This window comes from Penicillium subrubescens (genome assembly GCF_028828155.1).
Source record: "Penicillium subrubescens strain IBT 31985 chromosome Unknown utg000011l_segment0_segment0, whole genome shotgun sequence".
In the NCBI taxonomy this organism is placed as follows: Eukaryota; Fungi; Ascomycota; class Eurotiomycetes; order Eurotiales; family Aspergillaceae; genus Penicillium; species Penicillium subrubescens.
The window spans coordinates 1,003,586-1,026,410 of record NW_026643161.1 but is presented as its reverse complement, the minus strand read 5'-3'; the positions used below and the strand labels follow the sequence as shown (position 1 = coordinate 1,026,410).

General features: G+C 48.8%; 11 protein-coding genes across 11 annotated transcripts; 4 read left to right on the top strand and 7 right to left on the bottom strand.

Moving 5' to 3' along the window:
- Nucleotides 1-195: 195 nt before the first annotated feature.
- On the top strand, nt 196-1,584 carry N7473_012733 (transcription initiation factor TFIID subunit 7 family protein; the record flags this gene model as incomplete). The annotated part of the gene is made up of 1 exon (XM_057158672.1): nt 196-1,584. The coding sequence occupies one exon, from the start codon at nt 196-198 to the stop codon at nt 1,582-1,584; it is 1,389 nt and encodes a 462-aa protein (XP_057002626.1).
- Nucleotides 1,585-3,300: 1,716 nt separating this feature from the next.
- Nucleotides 3,301-3,873, top strand: N7473_012732 (uncharacterized protein; the record flags this gene model as incomplete). Its single annotated transcript, XM_057158671.1, has 1 exon — nt 3,301-3,873. The coding sequence occupies one exon, from the start codon at nt 3,301-3,303 to the stop codon at nt 3,871-3,873; it is 573 nt and encodes a 190-aa protein (XP_057002625.1).
- A 232-nt stretch (nt 3,874-4,105) lies between these two features.
- Nucleotides 4,106-5,165, bottom strand: N7473_012731 (uncharacterized protein; the record flags this gene model as incomplete). Its single annotated transcript, XM_057158670.1, has 2 exons — nt 4,106-4,561; nt 4,626-5,165. 2 exons carry the CDS (start codon nt 5,163-5,165, stop codon nt 4,106-4,108), a joined length of 996 nt encoding a protein of 331 aa, XP_057002624.1.
- A 1,189-nt stretch (nt 5,166-6,354) lies between these two features.
- On the top strand, nt 6,355-7,236 carry N7473_012730 (enoyl-CoA hydratase/isomerase family protein; the record flags this gene model as incomplete). The annotated part of the gene is made up of 2 exons (XM_057158669.1): nt 6,355-6,665; nt 6,735-7,236. The coding sequence occupies 2 exons, from the start codon at nt 6,355-6,357 to the stop codon at nt 7,234-7,236; spliced, it is 813 nt and encodes a 270-aa protein (XP_057002623.1).
- A 258-nt stretch (nt 7,237-7,494) lies between these two features.
- N7473_012729 (uncharacterized protein) lies at nt 7,495-8,880 on the bottom strand (the record flags this gene model as incomplete). The annotated part of the gene is made up of 2 exons (XM_057158668.1): nt 7,495-8,394; nt 8,446-8,880. 2 exons carry the CDS (start codon nt 8,878-8,880, stop codon nt 7,495-7,497), a joined length of 1,335 nt encoding a protein of 444 aa, XP_057002622.1.
- Nucleotides 8,881-12,712: 3,832 nt separating this feature from the next.
- Nucleotides 12,713-13,060, bottom strand: N7473_012728 (uncharacterized protein; the record flags this gene model as incomplete). Its single annotated transcript, XM_057158667.1, has 1 exon — nt 12,713-13,060. The coding sequence occupies one exon, from the start codon at nt 13,058-13,060 to the stop codon at nt 12,713-12,715; it is 348 nt and encodes a 115-aa protein (XP_057002621.1).
- Nucleotides 13,061-13,451: 391 nt separating this feature from the next.
- N7473_012727 (uncharacterized protein) lies at nt 13,452-14,237 on the bottom strand (the record flags this gene model as incomplete). The annotated part of the gene is made up of 1 exon (XM_057158666.1): nt 13,452-14,237. One exon carries the CDS (start codon nt 14,235-14,237, stop codon nt 13,452-13,454), a length of 786 nt encoding a protein of 261 aa, XP_057002620.1.
- Nucleotides 14,238-14,954: 717 nt separating this feature from the next.
- On the top strand, nt 14,955-16,977 carry N7473_012726 (oxidative DNA demethylase; the record flags this gene model as incomplete). The annotated part of the gene is made up of 2 exons (XM_057158665.1): nt 14,955-15,118; nt 15,183-16,977. The coding sequence occupies 2 exons, from the start codon at nt 14,955-14,957 to the stop codon at nt 16,975-16,977; spliced, it is 1,959 nt and encodes a 652-aa protein (XP_057002619.1).
- Nucleotides 16,978-18,565: 1,588 nt separating this feature from the next.
- N7473_012725 (uncharacterized protein) lies at nt 18,566-18,933 on the bottom strand (the record flags this gene model as incomplete). The annotated part of the gene is made up of 2 exons (XM_057158664.1): nt 18,566-18,708; nt 18,834-18,933. The coding sequence occupies 2 exons, from the start codon at nt 18,931-18,933 to the stop codon at nt 18,566-18,568; spliced, it is 243 nt and encodes an 80-aa protein (XP_057002618.1).
- A 269-nt stretch (nt 18,934-19,202) lies between these two features.
- On the bottom strand, nt 19,203-20,348 carry N7473_012724 (uncharacterized protein; the record flags this gene model as incomplete). Its single annotated transcript, XM_057158663.1, has 4 exons — nt 19,203-19,243; nt 19,381-19,428; nt 19,590-19,806; nt 20,235-20,348. The coding sequence occupies 4 exons, from the start codon at nt 20,346-20,348 to the stop codon at nt 19,203-19,205; spliced, it is 420 nt and encodes a 139-aa protein (XP_057002617.1).
- Nucleotides 20,349-20,387: 39 nt separating this feature from the next.
- N7473_012723 (putative short chain oxidoreductase/dehydrogenase) lies at nt 20,388-21,578 on the bottom strand. Its single transcript, XM_057158662.1, has 2 exons — nt 20,955-21,578; nt 20,388-20,895 (listed from the first exon to the last, which is right to left on the bottom strand). The coding sequence occupies exons 1-2, from the start codon at nt 21,565-21,567 to the stop codon at nt 20,516-20,518; spliced, it is 993 nt and encodes a 330-aa protein (XP_057002616.1). The 5' UTR covers nt 21,568-21,578; the 3' UTR covers nt 20,388-20,515.
- Between the last annotated feature and the right edge of the window lie 1,247 nt (nt 21,579-22,825).

Sequence of the window (22,825 nt, the reverse complement as noted above, 5' to 3'; positions counted from 1 at the left end):
CCGTATTTCAACACCCAGCTGCGCAGTGGCCGTCCGCTGGCCGCAGAAGTCCTCAAGCCAAGCGCGTCCTGGTCCTGGCAGCCTTAACCACCTCCTTCCCATCAACACCCGACAGACACCTCACCTTGCCACCCTTATCTCGCGCCGAATACACTACACTCGCAATCGCCAACCACTGGTCGATCCGCTCGCGTCATGTCTGAGCCCAAGGGCCCGACCCTGAAGCTCAAATTCGGCAAGAAGCCCGCACCGCCGCCAGCGGTGCCTGCGCCTGTTGAAACTGCACCAGCTGCACCACCAAAGCTTACCCTGAAAATCGGTCGCAAACTACAGCCACCACCCGAGCCATCCGAAGAGAAACCAAAGAAGAAGAAGGCATCATCGAAGAAACGGCCAGCCGAGAATGCAGCGCCGCCTGAACCCGCAGTCGCCCAGCCAGGTCCGAAGCGGCTCAAGTTGAACGCCTCCAAGCTCAAGTCGATCCGCATCAAAAACAAGGGCCATGTTCCCAACCGGCCTGTCGGTGTCGGGTACGACTCGGAGGCATCAGATACGGAGATGGATCCATCCATCGAGGAACAGTTTATCTTACGAATGCTACCAGGTGAGGACTGCGATTACCTGCGGCAGGCTATTGAGGAGCGGAAATTCGACAAGTCCGAATTCTCGTTCAAACCGCTTAATCGCGAGGGAAGACGCGCCATTTTCAAGGTTCGGAACAAGCAGTATGCGGCATGCTTGGTTGATTTGCCCTGCATTATCGAAGGCATGAAGAGTTGGGATCGTCGGGGTTGGTATAAATCTGCGGACATTTGCCAAATGCTCTTGGTACTGGGTACCGTCACAAGCGACCAAGAAGCGCTCGATTATCCTATTCCACCAGAGCTGGAGTCTGCCGACGCCAAGACGTTACAATACCCCCATGGTCTAGCGCCACCTTTGCGATATGTCCGAAAGCGACGTTTCCGTGATCGCGTCAGCACGCGCACCATCGAACAAGTTGAGAAAGCCGTCGAGGATTTGGTTGCACAGGATGAACAGTCCCTTTTCCCTCCTAGGTTTGACCTGGTGGACGGTGCAGCCCTGAACCGTGCCGAAGGATTCGTGCAGGAGGATTACGATGAAGAATACGATGAAGAGCAGGATGCTGAGGGTGAGGTGGATGAGATGATGGATGACTTTGAGGATGACCTGGCTGCCGAGATGGAAGCCGCGCTGGCTGCTGGAGATGACGACGCAGCAGCAGCTGTTACAGAGGCAGTGCAAGCGGCAACCGCATCTACACCAGCCGCGCCGACAGAAGGTGGAGGTGATTCTTCAGGTGAAGAGGAAGTCTCCGACGAGGACGACGATATCCCAGAAGATGATCTCGATGAAGAACAGCTGGAGCAGCAGCGCCAGCTCCAGCAGCATCGGGAGGAGATTGCCGAACTTGAAACTCTCATTCAAACTGAAACTGCACAGTGGCAGAAGGTGCAAAATCAAATTCTACGCAACAAGATGGGTCGCCGCATTCAAGAGCTTAAGAAAGATCTGGAGCTTAAGAAGGTGTCTATTGGCATGCCCGGCGAGAACGATGAATGATCGGTCACCGAGCGGGGACGGGATGGGTTGGAGTCAATTCGCATTTACAGGAAGCATCACAGTTGGCGCTGGCGCATAATATTTTTCTCTCATGATACTCCTCAGTTGAAACCACATGAAATTTTTTATTCGATCCTTCCATCCATGATGTTCGCTGGAGAAAGCCGGTTGTAGACCCTGACGTCATCCGGCCATCAGGCAAAGCATATCAGAGCTTCCTGCTCCGAGAACTATATACGATGGTCGGTGTCAATGATAATGTTAGCGTGGTACTTCCACCCCTACTTCATGACTAATATTCTGCCACCCTTTTATTACGACTTCACGTAATTAAACCACTATAATACAATATATTACCGCCTAGTAAGGTGTATGACCCCCCTGCGCGTCGATAACAGCCTGGCAGCGCTTCTGCATCAGATCAATCTGCTGGTCTAAAAAGCTTGTAGGAATCGCATCCCAAGCAGCTCGCACAGCCTCGCGTAGCTGATCATAAGATAGCTTACGATCATAGTCTTTCAAATATCGATCACCGATCCAATCTTTTATCCAATCCCAAACCTTCTCAATTGGATTAAGATCTGGCGAATACGGTGGCCAGTCGATAGGGTATATCCCACGATCGTGAAGCTCCTCAATAGTTAAGAGATTTCGATGAGATGGTGCGCCGTCTTGCATTACAATTAGATGTTGATCTAAATGATTGCGAGCCAGCGAAACCATACCGTCGATAAGAGGCACAATTCGCTCTGTATATCGAGCAGCAGTAATAGTGCCCCATTCCTTCTCCCAAAATAGACAAGGGCCTTTCTTATTATTATAGAATGAGCCCCAAAACATCCAGCCAGGTGCACGAGAAATTCGCTCTCGTATACAAGTATCATCAAATTCCTCACCAGCCCGACGCGTAACATAGATCCGTCGATGATAGACCGATGTAACCCAGGTCTCATCAGTCCATAATATCTTTTCCCACTGCTCACGCGTCTAATTAACGTGCTCTAGCGCCCAGATTAGACGCAGTGCTCGTGTACGGTCGGACAAAGGAGGCTTTCGAAGGGCCTTACATCGATGATATCCACGTCTAGCTAAGGCCCTTCGTAAGGTGACAGAACTAATAGGGAGTTGTAGTTCTTCTATAACCCTAGAGTACGGCATCCGTCGTGTCTCTTTCGAAGATGAGATAAACTCGATTATCTCATCAAGCTGTTCTTCTGATAGCTTTCGACCTCGGCCAGGGGCCTTACGTGGTGTAGGCCTCTCATCAGTGCAAGCCTTTTGGACCTGACGCTGGGTAATGCCCAGTTTTGATGCAATTTGGCTATAGGTAAGCCCCTGAGCGCGCAGTGTACGCGCTGCGATGCGCTGATCACGACTAGCTTTATGGCTAGGGGGTATGAGGGGCCTGGGGGGCCTGGGGGGTATGATCGGATCTTTCGTGATTAGTCTCCATGGTAGGTAGGTAGGTAGGAAGGTAGGTGGCTAGGTGGCTAGGTGGAAGGGTTTGAAACATATGGTATTGCCCTAATCCCTATTCGGAAGGCGGTTGGAGAGGGTATTAGTCATGAAGAAGGGGTGAAAGTACCACGCTAACATTATCATTGACACCGACCATCGTACTTCCAACTTCTTCCGAGTAACTCATAATCTTCCATACAGATATTACTTGCACACATATCTCGGGTCCTCCATTCACCATCAACCTTAACCATCAAAATGAAAACTCGCAGCCAAACCGCTCAACCCGCCCAACCTCCCAAGGAAGCTACCTACACCCAATCTTCCAACCCAATCTCCCAAACACCATCCGAGCAATGCACCCCAGCCCCTCCAACACGCCAATACGGCGACCCAACAACCTCAATCACCCGAGGCCCCAGCTCCAAGCCCTCCAACGACGACGCCCGCGCCCACCTAGAAGCACAACACCACCAAGAACGAGAACATATGCAAAAACGTCCCGACACCGACCTAGAATACGGAGTCGAGCAGCAACCCGCTGAGGGATACATTGCTGACATAGTCTCACGAAAAGGTATGGGGATGCAGCGGGCGCAGGCTGGTGCTCACGCTGGACCTGTTGGTAGTGCTGCTGGGCCTGGACATCCGGGGTTCGGGGAAGAGAGAGATTTGGCGGCGAATATGGATCAGAAGAGGGCTGAGCATGATCGTCTTCTTGGAGAGAAGATTGGGAGAAGTCCTGAGGGGGGGTATGGTGATGTTGCGGAGAGAGAGGCTGTTAGGGAGCGTAAGTTGAAGAGGAATGAGGAGGGTGGAGGGGAAGCTTAAGGAGGAGTCGGGGACACCTGTTGTTGGTTGATCGGATCGAAATTGATGCTTTTTACTTTTATGTGCCTTGGAAGTTGTATCTATTCATGAATAGTTGTATTTGTTCATGATTCATGAACAGAGTCTAAAATTCAGTAAATGAGATGCTGAGTGGAGCGAATGAAGCCTCCTAGCCTAAAACTTTGATCATTACCTCCCTCGCCCTCCTTAGCCCAACACAATGCTTTCAGAACTAAGCCTCATCGCCATACTTCTCAAAAAATTCCTTGAGGATAGCATTGACTTCGTCCCTTGCTTCTAGTTGCAGCCAATGGCCAGGCGTACTAACGCATTTGAACAGCGAGGGACCCAGAATCCCCATTGACTCGGCAGCATCATCAGGAAAAACACCCGTCATTTGGCTTGAAAAGAGCATAACGGTCGGACAGGAGATCCAGGGGCATAGTTTCGTTTCTATCTCATCCTCATTGTTCAGGTTATTCACCAGCACGCGATACCAGTTCAGTGGCGGGCCATGATGCCCTTGCATGATTCTCTGGTGAACAACTCTTTCCTCGTCTGTGATGTACGACGCCATTGGGGCTCGGCGGTCATCTAAAAGCCACGAATCCATAGCCCCTTCAGGGCCGAGATGATCATTCCAAAGTGATGCATCTCTAGGATAGAAGAGCGTAAAAAAGGACTCGCTCTACACGTCGTATAAGCAATGAATCGAGTCCGGTACATAAAAAAAATGTATCAGGATAACTTACATACTGATCCAATATATCCCCCGCACAATCACTAACGAAAAACTTCAAATACCCAAACCTCTCCTTCCCATGAACCTTCTTCGTCATAGCATTCACAGCATCAAGATCAAAGTGCTCCCCTGGTTTCGAGTACGGCACCTCTAGGAATGTGCATGACAAAAGCCTCTCCGGAAAATAGTTCGCGAGTCGAGAAAGAAGAATAGTTCCTGTATCGTGAGATACAGCATGTATCTTTATCAGTCTCTCATGATCCAAGATCTCAATTATCTCTGCGGCCATGTTCTTGGCTTTGTATTCCTCGGCTGAAGTTGGCTTGCTGGTCCCGCCGTAACCGAGGAGATCTGGTACTAGGATGCCGTAGCCGTGGAGTGGGAAGAAGGAGATTTGGTGGCGCCAGTCATAGCTTGATGATGGGAATCCGTGGAGGAATAGGATTGTTGCTTTGGTTGGGTTTGTTGGGGGAATGTGGACGTAGTTGTATGTATGGCTTGTTGAGAGAATGAGGGTTTTGGTGTGTTCGGGGAATGCAATAAGAGCCATAGTTATGAAATGAGAAGGAACCTTGGAAGTGATGTTGTAGTTGCTAGATATTAGTGAGTAATGGTTGTCGTTCAAGTATATAAAGTCGCGACAAGGATAAGCGGAGACTTTCTCGGAGACTTTGTGAGGTAGTATACTCTCCCTTCTAACCTCTCTGGTTTGTTGCTGCATGCTTCCTTGCATATGCTATTTATGTCATCCAAATTTTTTGGTATCATCACTGGCTCTTTGTGGATCCATGAAAGCTAAGTTTTGGATTCGCCGCGAGTCTTTGGTCTGTGATGTACATCCAAGCAGTCGTAGGTCCTATCACACTGGTTCTCAGGGTGGTCCCTTGTATTATTTCTCGGTCTAGCTATTTTGGAAAGGCCCCTTTATATAGCTGCTCTGGTTATTTTACGATCTATTATCTACACATTTTCTGCTCAACGTGTGGCCTTCGCGATAGTCTGCCCGTCCATGGGGATACATCCTAAGTGCCTTTTCTTAATCAACTGTTCTTGGCACTCGCTATAGAGAAGCTATAGAGGTGTTTGGTAAAAGGTTTAATATCAATCTAAAAGGATTTTAGTACTACGAAACCTGTTTCATTCATCATTTCATGGAATACAGCAGAGCCCCGGGTTAGTAACACCTAATCTATCCAGGCAGCTCTACACGACACCGAAAATATATATCCCTTTCCCGTCATTTCCTAACCTTATTGTCTCCCCAAAATTACTATATACCAGAAACTGTACCAGTATATGTGGCTCTAGATGTCTGTCGTTAGTATCTCCGTTTGTCAAAATTTGAACTTGGAGGTGTGTGAAAGGAGCGGGTGCTTTGTTGCAGCCTGCCGTCGTGTTACAGGCCAGGTCTAGTATGTCCCGGAGCTATCATTACTAACCTGTCGACCACGAAGTTAGACGGTTATACAAGTTCACAAGTAGGTGTATGCAAGCTTAGTAGTATATAATACTTTTATCTAATACATTGGTAGAAAACATAATTCAACCAGCTTAAATTCATACTTATGCGAGATGTGCTAGATTATGTCATCATTTTCGGGAGTGGCCCCGGACCGAATGGCATGTGATGTCTGCCGAGGTCTGATTACAATTCAACCCAGCGTGATAAAACGGCCAGAGTCTATAAAGCAACGTTTCAGCAAGAGATAGAGTTAAGAAATCTACAGCTTGACAGAACCATGGCCACTCTCTTCTCCGTTCCGATCACCTCGACAGGTGGCACCATCGTGTGCACCAAACAGGGCAAAGAGGAGGAAAACATCTATGTCCTGACTTTCACATCCCCGAAAGATAACCGACTGACTCCGACGTTCATCGATGCTTTCATTTTGGCACTGGACATCATTGAGCACCGCTACCCTAAGGGCGTCGTGGTGACGACTAGCGGTATTCCCAAGTTCTACAGCAATGGTCTTGACTTGGATCTGGCAACCAGCACAGAGGGATTCTTGGACAAGTGGCTGTGGCGTTTGTTCCGGCGATTCCTAACGTACGTATTCCAAGACTCATAATGCATGACCGAACACGGGCGAGAATAGCCGCTAACCTCGTATTTCAGATACCCCATGCCCACGGTGTGCCTTCTGAATGGCCACGCCTTTGCCGGTGGCTTTATGCTGGCTATGTATCACGATTATCGTATTCAGAACCCTGATAAGGGCTTCTTGTGTGTCAATGAGCTTGAATTTGGTGTTCCTCTCCAAACGCCCATGATGTCTATTTTCACTGAGAAGCTGACCCCGACCACATTCCGGAGTGTGGTCCTCGAGGCGCACCGGTTTGGCGGGCATGCCTCGCTGAAGGCGGGAATTGTTGATGCGGTTGGTGGCTTGGATGAGGCTGTTGGACTAATTCGTGATCGCAAGTTGCTTAACAAGGCAGCTACTGGAATTTACGGCACTATGAAGGAGGAAATGTACTCTCGTGTTCTTAACGGACTGGACGATCATGCTGGAAATCTGGCATGGCGGGACAAGGTGGAAGACCGGAATGAGGAGCTGCGGGCAGAGGGTCTCAAGGAGGTTGAAAAGTGGGAGAAATCATACAAGGCAAAGTTGTGAGATTTCCACCATCTCTATAGAAGATCATTGGTCCCCAAATGGTGCCTGCAGACTGAATCTATCGGTTCCTGGGTCTGGATACGACAATGGGTCGCATGGAGGCAGGCAAACTTCAGAGACCTAACGGCCGGAGAATTCCTGTGTACTACAATTTGTATATACTTGATATACTAATATGATATGAAATATCAGAAGCCGAAAGTGTATTATCTAGCTGAATGGCCTTGACGAAAGTTCATGTCTTCGTCACAACGCGTCTCATAGCATCCCACCAAGAACCGCTTGAAGAAGAGCAAACAACTCTTCTCCCAGCAGTGCCACAGTCTCAGCACTGAGGGAAGACAGTAACACATTTTTTGTGCTGCAGCCGCTTTCAACTGCTTTCCCTTTCAAACGATCTGATATCCACTCCAAGGCACTCGCCGAACCAGAAATCGCTTCAGTCTCATGAGTTCCCACAAGGTCTCGGTGGTATTCAATACGAGCGCCTGCGCCACAATACTTCTTAACAAGGTCATCCGTATCTTCCACGGGGCTGATCTCATCCCCAGTTGATTTATAAACAAACATGGGCGCGGTTGGAGTACCGTGCAGCCCCATCTGGCCTGACCACTTGTGGATTGACCGAGGTACGTCTTCATTGAAGGATGCCTCCCCGTTCTTGAAGTAGGTGAAAAAATCTTGGCCGCTACCCTGAGAGGTGGCCTGTGACAGACAGCCGCTGGCAATCGAATAGAACTGGGCCGACTTTGATGGAACCAAGCTTTCACTCAACCAGTTGGTAAGATTTGGGAATGCTTTTGATTGCCCATATGTCGCCGAGAAAGCAAGACCAGCGTGGGATCCGGTGTTGATGGTCTGGAGCACTGAAGTGGTGTTAGGTGTTGTTCCTCCAACCGCCACACCAGCATAATTCAGTTCCGGTGCATATGATGATTGGAGCTCAGCGGCCCATATAGATGCAAGTGCACCCCCAGAGTACCCCCAAAGCGCATAACGGGGATTGCGTGATAATCCAACAGATGGACCTTCGTCAAGAACAACTCGAGTCGAATCCAGAACTGCATGACCAGACTGAAGGCCAACCGTGAACTCGGCGTTCAGCCCTTCATAATCTGTGGTGAATACCCACCAACCGAGATTGAGGGCTGCCGCAATCTAGTACTTTGTTAGCTTCTGCTCGAAGCGAGCGGCGACTTGTAAACTCACAAACGGTACGTCTTGTGAAACATTCAACCCGGACGCGAAAGATCCTAGATTCTCATGATCCGCCCGCAGAGTATAAGAAGGACTGCAATCGACATTGGCACTGTCATAGAATGCCTGGTATCCGACTAGTTTGGATGGATCCGAGTTGTACGGCTCGATCAGCGTCACTGCCGAAGCAACTGCGTCGCCAAGGCTGTCTGTTGTCCGAAAAAGATACTGATAAACAGCCTTTACAGAGACATTCAAAGGTAGCGCTAGAAATGATTCCAGTTCAGGTGGAACTGATCGAGAGCGGATCATCTCCCCAGCAACATAGTCACTGATATTGCTGGGCTGCTCATACCAGGGATCCTGAGATGGCGGTGTGATTGAAGCAGCGAATGCAGCACAAATTAGAAGAAAGACAGAGAAAATTGACAACATAGTCGCCGACATCTTGTCGCTTGACCTGAAATTTCAGTCAAGTAACGTTAAAAGAGAAGACCTCAACTCGAACTCGAACTCGATCGAGTTCTTCGAGTTCATGTTCACTTCTCGACCATCTGTTTAACATGCCTATTATTAATAGTTCAGCTCGCCATTCCAAGGATATACCCCGCTCATAAACATCGCGATGTGACTAGTTCATGCATGCATGCATAAGTGAGCATGTCGATCTTGCTGTACGAACTATCCAGCTGACTGATCAGGCGCTGACCAGTTGGCCGCTTTCGGATGCATCCAATCCCGTGAACGGCAACGGATTACTAGATTTGGATATTTGTTGCCGAAACATTCACCCAAATCCTTGATTTCGAACATAAATTGATTGGAAATCTTTCTGAACACAGTTTATGCTCAATTTATGTATTAATATTGTACAATGAATAAATCACCTATGGGAAAGACATTGTAGGTACTGCATACATTCCTCGATTCCGACGCTTGGGCCAGCTGCTGGCCAACCAACGAGGCGCCGGAGGCCCTGCGACTTCCATATTCCCTACCTAGTGGTGTCATATCCAATCTCGATGCAATCCTAGAGACCTTCAACAAAAACATCAAAGACTGAGTCAAAATACCCGGGTAGCGCAGTGTCCGTGTCAAGCCGACGACATACAGTCAAGGTCACGTGACTTTGACAGACACAGGCGGTGCGTGAAAGTTAGATGTACTAGTTATTGCTTTTCAACATCAGATGTCCTTAATTTAGTATCCAGCATGTTAGTAATTGGATCTGGCTAGATGTCTCCCTTTATTGTGGGTGTTTTGAATGCAGAATAATTAGAATCCTATTCAAAGTGAATTCGTCCTAGTCTTTAGTGTGATTTGGTATAGATCTCGGTGCCTTGTGCGAGCTGAGTAGAACCATAGGGGCGGGATTTACTATAAGTTACTATTTCTGTAGTCTGAAAAACTCATGTGCAAAATTTTATATCATATGTAGAATAAGCCTTATTCATAAACTTGATCTTTACGGGATGCTAGGCTAGGAAGCCGATGACACGAGGCTCCCGCACGGCTGAGATCCAAGATTGAAAAGAATCAGTAGTCAATTACCGATAGGCGTTTTTGTTGTCTTGATAAATTCTCCAATATCATTGTCCTCAAATATTAGTTGTTTGTTTAAAACATGGCGCACTGTTTTGACCAATCAATAGCGTGGATAACTATTCTAGTAGTGAAGAAATTTCGGCTATTTCCACAACGTTATATGATCATTATTTTGATGAGGAGATGTTATTAAACTATAAGCTCGAGATTATTTTCTACTTTTCTCAAGGGAGAATCTTATGACGCCAAATTTGTTGATGTAATTGTGACTAGTACACTTTACTGCTGTTCTACAGTATATTCCTATGCCCAAAATACTGTTCTCTCCTCTGTCGCAGCACCTGCATTCTTATCCGTTCGGCCTAGAGCAGAGTATTCCTCTTTGAACTCCAAAAATGGCATTCTGTCGACTCTGTGGTACGAAAATCGATCATAAATTGTGGACAGGGAAATCATGGATTACACCCTGGCGGGCCGAGTGGCGAGCAGGTGAGTACCTCCTGCCTAGACAACACGCCTGATCTGACCCATGATTAATGGATAAAAACAGTCTATTCATTCGCACGCGGGGGAAAGGTCTATTTATCTGGAGTTGGGAATTCGGCGGAAACAGAAAACTGGCTTCATTCCCCTAACACTCATAACACATTGAACGATAATCTGCCCTTTCCAAGAAAACATTTGCTAAGGTTAAAGTTGTTGCCATTCGAAAGGTGTACTAACTTGCGAGGACTTTTTGTCTTCCATGAAAGGTGTTGGATAGCCATCCTGCGATCCATAAACGTCGAAGAGCTTGATCTCGAGAAAATCTTGGAGGCGGTTTCGGATGTCCCTTTCCAACATCTTAGACAACTCTACTATTCTAAGTGTTGTATGTTCATCTTTATTAGAAATTTATGTTGAGATTGATACTGACAAATTTTGCGTTTAGATCGTCGCCACGAGGATGCCCCTGACCCACTCAAGGAGCCGATATTTAGAAGTTTGGAACAGCCTACAAGTATGAGCTTGCAAACCCCCAAAATTGAAATCTCTCCTTGGAGCAACCCGAGTGATATCTTCAGATGTCTTCCACTCGAGCTTCTTGAGCAAGTATCGATCCATCTGCCCACAGTGGACTTCCTGTGTCTACGTCAAGCTTCGCGAGCTGCGTCCCCGGTATTTCACAGTCAACGGTTCTGGAAGACTAGGTTTTATCATGGTGGGGAGCGTGACTTTTTGAGTCACCTTTTAAAAGGTTCGACCAGTATCGGCAAGCCCCTATGTAGGGATTGGCGACAAGCATATCACAAGACCAAGAGGAGCAGACTCAACAAAAGTGAGATACATCGATGCAGGATGCGTCTGTGGGACCGGCTCGAATGGCTCAAGGATAGATATATGGCCAGCAGGGCTAGCGATCTGGGGCAGAAGTCAGCGAAAGTACGACGGCTTATAGACACATTGTCTTGGGCAGACACGAGGGGGCTAAACCCCTTTAAAAAGGGCTCTCGCAAGCACTATGCACCGACGGAAAATCACATAAAGCAGACATTTTTCCCGAAGGAATCAATAAATCGGATCGGCATTTCCATGTTTGAGGAATACGGTCAGCGTTTGATTGATCGTGAAACCTTTATCGCCGGGATCGAGTTTATCTCCAAGGAGCGGGATCAACCAAACAAGATATTCGGTTATCGCATACCAGGAAAGCAGGTCTATATTGATTTCGAGTCTTGGAAGGATGTTCGAGGATTTGAATTTGTTAGATCGGAAGGGAGCTACATTCATGCCATACGGATTTGTCATGTCCAAAAGTCGCACTGGGTAGGTTCACCCAAAGCAAACAATCCAGTTACAGAAAGATTGATTTCAGACCGGGAAATACTTGGCCTTCAGGGCCAATTCGATGTAAGCCGCGTTCAATTGTCCTACTGCTACATGGACATTGCTGATACATTTTCATTAGCACTGTAAAATGGTCAACTTGGCAATCGGGACAACCCCCTCCGGCGAGAAGATGGAAGATCATTGCTGACGCGCAACACTGGCTGTCTTTGCTAATACCTGCTCAACCTTTTCATCGCTATAAATTTTCTATAGCTCACCAGATAATTAAATAGTCCCTATCAATTGACTGAATTTCGAATAGTAAGACTATTCCCTTAGCAAAAAGTAGCGAGGGCTGAAGTTCGCAGCCATGCATGTCCCTCCACGCCATTCACCACGCGGCCGTGTAACCTCACACAGGGTGACAAAGCGCGCTTCGTAGACTGTGTAAATGCAGCTCGTTCATGATTGAACTGAGTCGTGTAGCTAACAAAAAGCAATATAAGGATTCAGGCGAAATACATCCCCTGTATCAGAATTTCGGTCTATAAGGAGACGGCTTTGACTGGTTATTACACCGATCACCTCCGAGTTACATCGAACATGTTCGCCGAATTTCTAAGCCGAAATCAGGATATATACATGCTTTGCAAAGAGAGGCCAGAGCCATCGGTGAAGTATAAGAAGGGCGTGGTTTCCACGATACTTGTTCTCAACTCATCAGCATCCATCTTCATAAGTCAATTTAATATCACATTCGGTAATTATATTGATCTTCCCTCGATTTTCGCTCAACTAATGACTTCGATAGCTTGAACCCTTGACCAAAATGCGTTTGCACTTCCTCTTCGCCGTTCTCAGCTTGGGAGGTGCTGCTATTGCGGCTCCTGTAGCCAATGAAGCCGGTTTGTGAGCCCTTATATCTCTAGTCTCCCCATACATCCCTGTCTCTAATTGGAACTACATGATAGGCGCTGATAGCAAGGATGGTGGTATCGGTCTGGGTGGTGGCGGCGGATTCGGAGGAGGACTCGGTGCTGGAGCTGGAGGAGGATTCGGTGCTGGAGCTGGAGGAGGCTTTGGAATAGGAGAGGGAGAAGGTGGAGGAGAGGGTGGTGGTGCTGGCGGAGGCCTGGGTGGTGGAGGAGGAGATGAAGGAAAGGGAGGAGATGAAGGAAAGGGAGGAGATGAAGGAAAAGGAGGTGATGAAGGAAAAGGAGGTGATGAAAGAAAAGGAGGCTTCGGAGGAGGCTTCGGAGGGGGTGGCGGTCATGCTGGCTGGCGCAAGTAGATAGATCTATATAGATCTATCGAGAGTGTTGCTACTGGCACGCTATTAATTGGTATTACTGATGGGACATGTCTGTTTACATTCAAAGGTCGCGTATGTAAGAAGTTGAATGACAGATGGAATACATCGGGCTATCTGGACGGTTAACAGACTCTAAGAAGGAGGGCTGACACAAGATATACGGTCCAAACCATGTGTGCCTCAAGCAATACTCATCTATAAGGCCAGTATCCAGATCTAGATATCCAAATGAAAAATCAAAACTTTGATTCTTGTTGCCAAGATTTCTCTAGTAGGTGCATTTCGTATTGTAAAGTACATCACGTCGTAAGGTAGGTATAAGGTCATAACCAAAAAGCGCTTCGGAACATAATCATGGCTTTTTGGTCTTGCTTGGCCGGGCCAGCCGTGCGGGTGTGTCCAACTGATCAACAAGCGGACGATAAGGCGAAGCCAACAGGTATTCCGGAGCCGGTTCTCTCCTGGGTTCGCCGAGCGTAGGTCTTCGCAGCTGCTCCTCATGCATGCGATCCAGCGAGTCGCCCATGATTTGGTACTTGGCCCAATTTATCGGCGGCATTCGCACCACATTCTGTGGCGTTGGTATACGGCCAAACTTTGATGTGGATGCGCCGTCCGTTTTTGATTTCTTATCGCCTTCCATCTGGTCTTCTTCCGTGTCCATGACATCGTCTTCCGAGAACTGGATCACCGTCCCGCGATCCTCGGTGCGCAAACGCCCAGCTGCCAGATCGTGCGCAAAGCCCTCCGGATCCGCCGCTGCGGCCTCTTTCAAACGGTCTAAACTGCGAATATCGCGCAGAGTCTGCTGCTTCTGCATTTGCAGGATAGATATCGCAGACCGTAGGGCGATAGCATCTGGATTCTCGCTCTCAGAGATAGGCACTGGTGGGGGTTCTGGTTTGAAGACAGGCGGGGCTGCTGGGGGCGGGGGTGGTCGGTAACCCAGGAGAGGTTCTGGGAGATCATGCGATGTGGGTGAAGGTGATAAAGGGGGAGGAACTATCGTGGCGTTGGTAGAGGCGACTAAGTCGAGATGCGCGAACACTGGGGTCACCGGGGAATAAGGTGGGCGGGGTGGGGTGCCTGGCCGATCATTTTGGATCGAGGCCTCAGTTGCATCTGGCGCAGACTGCATGGTACGATAGGAAAGAGAGAATAGGTGCGCTTGGCACGAATAAAGGCGATCAAAGGTGGTCCAGCGCGCAGTCAAAGGCGAGGTGCGGAATGCAGGATTGGAATCGAAGGCTGGAGGCGTTCCAGCGATCCAGACTGGGTCCGCGGGAAGTGACGACACCGGTTGGTGAGGCTGAGTGGGAAAACAGCCCGCAGTGAGGACACCACAAATCGTGAAACTCGATAGAGACGATCGATTGGTCAATCAAGAAATGAGTTTTTGATCAAGGGAATCCCTCCAGTAAGGCTATGACTGTCAGTAATGACAGGCTGAGACACCATGAGAATCGGCCAGTCTGGTCTTGCGGCTCCGCGAGCCCTATGACTGGGTCAGGTACAGCATCCAGGCCCGTGATGGGACATCAGATGCACACCAAATCAAGTGGAGGTGACTATCGGCTTTCACTGGTAAAGGAGAGGGCCTTTGTCTCAGCAAGACACAGTCAAGCGAATTCCAAGTTGTTCGTTTGTTGTTGATCAATTGAGAATCACATCCCCAAGTCCAGTGACTGACCGCCTAAATGACTGTTCACCGCCTTTGTAACAAATATTGGCGGTCAGATGGATGTAGAGTATCTTGCCGGCATTATAACAGATCGAATGATTCCGCACCGCCTCCGAAAATTTTAGGATCAGACTACCATCGGCTGAGCTTCTTTTCTCTCATACAGCCTGCAAAATGAAGCGCACAACGGACCAGAGGCCTTCAATTGATGGCAATGGCCTACCAGAGTCCAAAAAGCGCGCCCTCTCCAGTGAGGAGGCAGGTGCGCGCTTCAGTGACGGCTTGTTTGACCCCACAAAGCAAAAGAACTACACCGACGCATACACAAAGTCGTCCCCGTACGGTCCATTTTACACCCAACCGCCTGTCAATTACTTTGGGCTAATATATTCTAACTTCAAGGTACCTGCACGGTGTTATCTGCCCCTTAATCGAACCCTCCCTGCTGCGATCAGTCCGCGATGAGGTGCAAGAGCATCTGTCCTTCACCGAGAAGGAGACCGATATCTACAAGATCTTTCAATCGGGTGACCTGGCAAACTTGGACGGCCTGGATGATTCCTCTCTGTCCAAGCTGCCCTCCCTGCTTAAGCTTCGCGACGCTATGTACTCAGCCCGTTTCCGGGAGTACCTCTCCTCCATCACCGGCTCTGGAAAGCTGAGCGGCAAGAAGACCGACATGGCTATCAATATTTACACTGAGGGATGCCATCTTCTGTGCCATGACGATGTGATTGGTAGTCGTCGTGTGAGCTACATTCTCTACTTGACCGACCCCGATACCCCGTGGCAGGAGCAGTGGGGTGGTGCTCTTCGCCTATACCCGACCACAACGAAGAAGGATGCCAAGGGCGAGGATGTCAAGATCCCCAGCCCGGACTTTAGCCTTTCTATCCCGCCGGCCTTCAACCAGCTGAGCTTCTTCACCGTTCAGCCTGGTGAGAGCTTCCACGATGTCGAGGAGGTCTACCACCATCGCGAAGGCGAGGACAAGTCGAAGAAGCGGGTGCGCATGGCCATCAGTGGATGGTTCCACATTCCCCAAGAAGGAGAAGATGGGTACGAGGAAGGATTGGAGGAGAAACTGGCCGAACGCAGCAGTCTTGCCCAGCTCCAGGGTCGTGGTGACATCTACGACCTGCCCCGGCCGAACCCCGTGTCTTGGGAAGCACCCGAGGTGTCTGGAAAGGGCAAGGGCAAGATGGAGGAGCAGTATGAGGGCAATGAGTTCACCGAGAATGATCTCGAGTTCTTGGTGCAGTATCTGGCACCGTCATACCTGACCCCGGACATTGCTGAGGAGATGTCCGAAGCCTTCGAGAACGAGTCCTCGCTCAGTCTGGAGCGCTTCTTGAACGAGAAGTTTGCTTCACGTGTGAGCGCTTACATCGAGGACCAGGAGCGACAGACCCTGCCCACCTCTTCTGAGGAAATCCAGGCTACGACCGAGTGGACTGTGGCCTGCCCTCCTCATAAGCACCGCTATCTGTACCAGGAGCCTGTCGAGAATGACATCAGCAACCCGATCAAGGAACTTCTGAACGTTCTCTTCCCCTCACAGGCCTTCCGCAAATGGCTTGCCCTGATCACCGGCGTGGACCACCTCAAGAGTCACAACTTCCTTGCCCGTCGCTTCCGCCGTGGTGCGGACTATACTTTGGCGAGTGGTTATGATGGTGAGGAGCCACGCCTGGAGTTCACGCTCGGCCTCACTCCCACAACAGGGTGGGAGAAGGAGCCAGAGGAAGAGGAAGACGAGGAGGACGATGACGAGGATGAGAACGCCGCCTCTACGAAGCCTCCCAAGGCCAAGAAGGAACCTACCGCCGAGACCGCCGAGCACCCCTCAGTTGGTGGCTACGAGATCTACATGGCCGGCGACGAGGACGAAGAAGACGAGGAGGATGAGGAAAACGCAGATCAAGTCCTCCGCCCCAAGAAGGCCAAGGCCGATCCCGCCATTTACCGCTCCGCAGGCGCAGACGAGGACGACGGCATTCTGTTCAGTACTCAGGCTGGCTGGAACCGTCTCAGCATTGTCCTGCGTGATAGCGGCACGCTGAAGTTTGTCAAGTACGTCAGTGCTAATGCTAACGGTGACCGGTGGGATATTACTGGTGATATTGGTGTGGAGTTTGACGATGAGGATGAAGATGATGATATGGGTGACGAGGATGAGGGGGAAGATGAGGAGTAGATCCTTGTTTGAAAGGACAATTTATTTTCATTTGATCAAGGACAATTCAAAAGCTGTAGATATACCTATGTGATGCCATATATGACCTGCCAATCTTTGCACAGTTCTTGTCCTCATAGAGACCAATGATGATTCAAAGGTCATCTGTCCATCTAGGTTGCTTCAACTTCCACTCCTCCCAAAATCTTTCCAAGTATCCTTTGGAATGAGTCATTTTCTTCCGGATCCAGCCATTCATTCGGGAATTTGAAGTCCTTGTAAACAACTGCTCCAGCCAGTTACATAGCCCAAATCCCTCGCTCTCAACCCTCAACAGAGGAGGCAATATTATGTGTTCAAGATTACCTGAGACCTTCCACAAACTCCAAACTCTGCACCATGAGGGCATGCTTCAGACGTTCAAACATCTGGCACGCCGCTCTGGTAAAAACATTTCTATATCCGACAGCGTCCCAGCCTGGTTTCTCGAAACGTATCTCTGGCGTGCGACAGTTCTCTCCTTCCGATTAGACTCCTTGATGCGGTCAGATTGCGCCGTAGGAGAGCAGGACGGAACCGAGTGCCAATGTAGCGGGCGACTTTGACGGATTAAATTCTAGAGTCCCCGAGCAGGAAGGACGATTTGATTGGCGTATTATATATTTGCAGGATTTAGGCTGGAGAGGTGTGAGGCGCTCAGTCCAAAACAGTAGACGACATGGCTCGATTTAGCCGATTAGGTACCCAGATTCTCAGCGATGGAGGTAGGCAGCTTTGCGGCCTTCCGTTGTTCTTTGGAAACATACAATAGCAAACCTCGGCACTGGGCGTATTCCATCCTGCCATCCGCAGGGATATGAATAGGAAACAGGGTGGATATCTCAATCTAGATATTGCAAAGAAAAAGAAGAAATCATTTAAACAGAACACACATCTTCGTACCTCATGAAAACCTGACCCTTTTTCTCTAAGGAAGTGGAAGAGAATGCCTCTTCTAACGAGCTCTGTCTCTTTTGCGGAGACCGGGGATTCAGCATCGAAGATTATACGAACTCGGGGATCCGAGAGCCCATGAATATCGTGGCCAAAGTATCTGGCCATTTTGTAAAAGCAGTCAATGAAAACTCCTAGATGAGAGGTACCGTCATATCCCTAGAAGCCAGAGCGCAGACGGGCACACTCGTTTTACTCTTGGGCAATGCTCGTTGGAAAGTCCGAGCACACCGTGACGAATGGCTCGAATGGCAGCATGGTATAGCCATGCTCTTCTGGGAATATGAGCGAACCCCCCTGTGGGTTTTGATCTATAATTCGCTTGATGGAATAATAGATGAGGCACAGCGAGGTCAGTGATATCCCAAGCTCGCATCCATCCGCGAGAATGCCAACCACAAGGGGGCTTTCGACTTGTCGCAGTAGCCGGGAAATTGCAGAGGACTGCCATGACTTGAGACCCGTGGTCTCTGGGTTTGAATCTCCTCCATGCTTGTTCAGCCCATGATGTAGTCATCCATTTTCCACATCAACCAAGCAATGGTCGATGGTTTCCATGATCGTAGCTTTGTCGTTCGGCGGCGCTGAATGCCAACGGCAAGGTAGGAGGTCACTCTCAATTGTAGGTTGCAGCAACAGAAGATGTCTTCTCAGCGCCACTAGTCGGAGCCCAGTTATCACCCGCGAGTATCTGAGAGCCATACTCATGTTCTTTGGCGGTTTGTTTTCCGGAGAGAGCACCCATCTCAGTTCCCTCCTCTGCATGATGATAGTAAAGCTGTGACAGTCAAGAGTGGTACCCATGGAGCATTGTCAACCATTCTGGCTCGCCATTTTTCTGAACTTTGTGTCAATGCGAATTCAATTACCGCGCCTCGTTTAACGTCTGGCGTCACTGCGCATCGATGAGGTACGAGACAACTTAATATCCATCATCACATTCAGATCACCCATCACGTTCTCGCCAGTTGACAAAACCTCCATGAGTTTGTTCTTGTCCGAAGCCGCCGGCAGGGAGGTCAGATCGTCCGGCTCATAGATCAGACACCGTAGGGCGAAGCACTCACCGTTGCACTTCCTTTGCAGGATCTGGGGCAGTCTTTGACCATCTCCTTAGGGTCCAGTGACATAGCTGTCGACGATGGCCCGCCAATTTCATCGTCACTGCTCAAAGCGTGCTGACGACTGTCGCTTAACAACTCCGAAAATTGTCAAGGGTTTACAAGGTCTCTTCTCCTTGAACAGCTCCAGTTCTATAGACCGAGGTACACATCGTGCAGAATCGCGTCGGAACCTATTTGAAGGAATAAGAGTCAGCAGTCTTTTTCTGCGAAGCAAGGGAAAGTAGTTCTTATCACTTCTTCGCGAGGAAGAAAGGGAGAGATCCGCTTGGGAAAACTCTTGTCAAAGAAAGACAAATCTGGGACTTACCGTTTGACCAAGCACCAGCCTTATATGCCTCCTTGATCTTGAATCTCACTTTTGTCGATAGGCACCAGGACGAAGATCGCATGCACAGCATCGTATTCCTCCATGGTGACTCGTTCTCCTTCGACCACAGACTTCATTGAAGAAGCCACAGACACCTCCGTGAACAGCGGGTTCCCGCAAGGTACGTATATCTTCGGCTGCTCATGTACCGGTGTAGAAATTCCCCCACTCAGGTAACGGGAACTTGTGCCGGTCGAGATTGGTACCTGGGTGTGAAAGCCTCCGCTGAACCGTATCTCGACTCAGTATACGTCGGTGGAGGGTGTAGGTCTTCGTGGATGGACCACGACCACGTCTACGACGAGCTCCGCGGGATTTGCCGGAGCTTGGAGGTGTCGGAGCTGACTTCTTAGTCTTCTGCGGTGTCTGTGGAGGCAAAAATAGTTGACATGAGGAGGTAGAGGGGGTCAGTGGTTTGGTGTAATTTAGAAATAAATGATAGATGAGTGAGAAGATCGCATAACATGGCCAGAGGCGAGAAGTGTGCCGGAAGCTAGAGATTTTCGGAGGTGTGTGGCATCTGAGAAGAAAGAAAGGGAGAGGAACACAGAAGGAGTGTATATGAGTGGCGACGGGTGTATAAGTGATCTGTAAGAGAAGGAAGAGGAAAAAAGGAAAGGCCTCAATATTTAAGGTAGGATCGCAGATGGCAGAAGCCTGGCGCTTAAGGCCATAGCAAACGTATTTGTCTGGAAAATTCCTGTTATCTAGACACCCTCAATTCTACTTTCCATTAGAGCTTTCAAAGTATCAATACAAGTCTCACTCGATCGCATAATCTAAGAGTATATTACTACCATGTTTCTCAGCGGAAAGAGCCGCATCAGGCTATAGAGACTGGACGATGGTCGAAGATCGCTCTCCTCTATAGCATCGCTGTTCAAAATATCATGGCTCATATTTGACATTGAGTATGCAGGAATAGCGTAGGTATGGAGGTTGAAATTCTTGTGATTATTTGTTTGATTTCTATATGCTGTAGATCTTGCTAACGCGGCCGCATGTCTTGTAATATCTTATCTTCTGGGATCCAGCCAGTCAAGTAGCGTCTACCACCACCATTTTCCACTCACACTCAAAGGTTAGTAGAATGGGCGATATCCTTTGCTTGTGCCAGATTCTCTTGCACAGCGTCAAGCTTCGCCTGGAATCGTTGATAGCAATCAGGGCCAAGAGGAAGTCGCAGCAGATTCTCCTTTCCTGCGCCAATCCCAGTGCCCGTCACAACGTCCAGAACCCTCTGAGCAGCCTTGGTCGGGTCGCCAGTTTGTTTCCCGTCGTGCGTCCTAAACACTTTGAGTGTAGACTCGAGGGGAGTTCCAATATAATCCTCATTCAGTCCAGCGGCAGGTTCGACGAAGGCTGACAGGAACTTGGTTCGGAATTGACCAGGTTCAACGATAATCACTCGAATGCCAAATGGTGCCAATTCTCGTGAGAGGCTTTCAGACATACCTATATTATCATCAGTATGAGTTATCGTATTGACGGAGTTCCAATGCACATCTACTCACCCTCAAGAGCAAACTTTGACCCCGCATACATCGCGCACGAAGGCAATCCATCCATTCCAGCGATACTGCTTACATTGACAATCGTTCCCGATCGCTGCGCTCGCATAAAAGGCAAAACACCCTTCAAAACTCGAACAGGACCATAAACATTCGTGCTGAACTGGTTCTCGATCTCTGCCTCGCTCATGTCCTCAATACTGCCGAGCAGCGAGTACCCCGCATTGTTGACGACCACGTCGATCGCGCCACCGGATTGCTGAATGGCATCTTGCACCTTCTTGGGAGTTTCTACGTTCGTCACGTCCAGCTCCAGCCATGTGCCTCCCAATGCTTCGATCTGGGGGTTCTCTTTGGCTGCTTTTGCGGGATTACGGGCTGTTGCGATGACTTTGTTTCCGGCGTGAAGGGCTACCTCGGCGATGGCAGTGCCCAGGCCTGATGAGGCGCCGGTGACGAGCCATGTTTTGGGGGCCATATTGAGGTGTGATGGAACGGAGAGAAATTGTTGGTGGGGAGGGCTGGATTGTATGGTGGGGAGCTGAAATTCTGATAGGAAAGACTGGTTTTGAGGATGATTGGAGGTCGAAAGAAATCCGGAGATACGGCATTGCATTTAAATGCGCCAGCAGTCTCTGGTGCGGATCACGGAACGAAAGCGCGGAAATAGCGAGGGTTGGACTACAACTACGGCAGCCAATAGTAGCCAGGCCACCTTTGGCAATTGCCTTTAAGACCGCCTTAATTCCGTCTGTTTTTGAATGTTCCTGGTTCCGACTCTCCCTCTTTTTCTATCTCTCTCTCCATCTCTGTGTATATCGCTCACTGTAATAACCCGAAAGAACAAGCTATGAGCTTTCGAGATCGGGTTTGTTACGTAGGCAGTGTAATGTGGCTCAGTTGATTAAAGCGCCACTTGCCAAAGGTGGACACTATCGGCTACTGTAGTGGGACTCAAGCCGGGCCGTAGGGCGAGGCTGTTCTTTCGTGAGTCTACGACCTCACGATCTTGTATTTCTAATCAGACAAAAGCCCTAGTCGGTATTAAGGCGGACTTATCGGGCTTCTTTTCTGTTGAAGAAAAGTGGAACTTTAACGAGTCATGTATTTAGTCGATTCTTTCTGAGCTTTCGGGGCTGAAGGTTTCTCTGATAGTTGTCTCGCGATGAACTGTGTCGCTATACTTCTAAGTAGCGAATGGTCGAGGACGAACATGAAAATCTCATCTCATTAAGATAACCAAACTAAATGGAGAAAATATAAGGGTATAAGCTTATTCGAATTACGTCACATGTTATACAAGAGCCTACTGTGCCTATGTATGTGGTGATAATTCTATGTGGTGTAGCTGAATTTATCAACCCCCAACGAATTATTGACTTCTTTGAGGATTTCAAGAATAGCGCCAGACTCTTTCGAGCAAATTTACTACCTTCTAGATTTCATAGTTTCAGGCAAGATAATAAAGCGAGCCCTATCTCTCGTACACAAATTTCGTAGGCAGTGATAGCGTTGAGATAGGTAAGTCCAGGGTGTTCCCAACTTCCACTGTCAGGTCAGTGCCAGCCAGAAAGATGAGCTTTTTAGCCGAGGGCTGAAGAACTTTCTATCAGCTAGAAAAATAAGCGAGTAGCTAGCTGTTTTGTTATGAACATGCATAGTGCTCTGGGAGCTACATGATCGCCATTATCCCATTGCTATGAAAAGCGGGGAAGAGTAAAAAATGCCGAGGTACGGCATATAGGAAATGAGTTACGGATTGACCAGATTACGAAGGAATCAGAAGTTTGAATAGATCCTACAGTGTGTCTTTTAGAGCCTGAAGCAGATAAGAAGATGTATTATTCTATGTTAGGTAAATTGTACTGTAGTGC

What these genes read in the sequence shown, in the direction of transcription:
- N7473_012723 (XM_057158662.1), bottom strand. Translation starts at nt 21,567, where the DNA reads ATGCAATGCCGTATCTCCGGATTTCTTTCGACCTCCAATCATCCTCAA. An exon ending in GTCAAAGTTTGCTCTTGAGG is followed by an intron (nt 20,896 to 20,954) that starts GTGAGTAGATGT and finishes ATGATAATATAG; the next exon opens with GTATGTCTGAAAGCCTCTCA.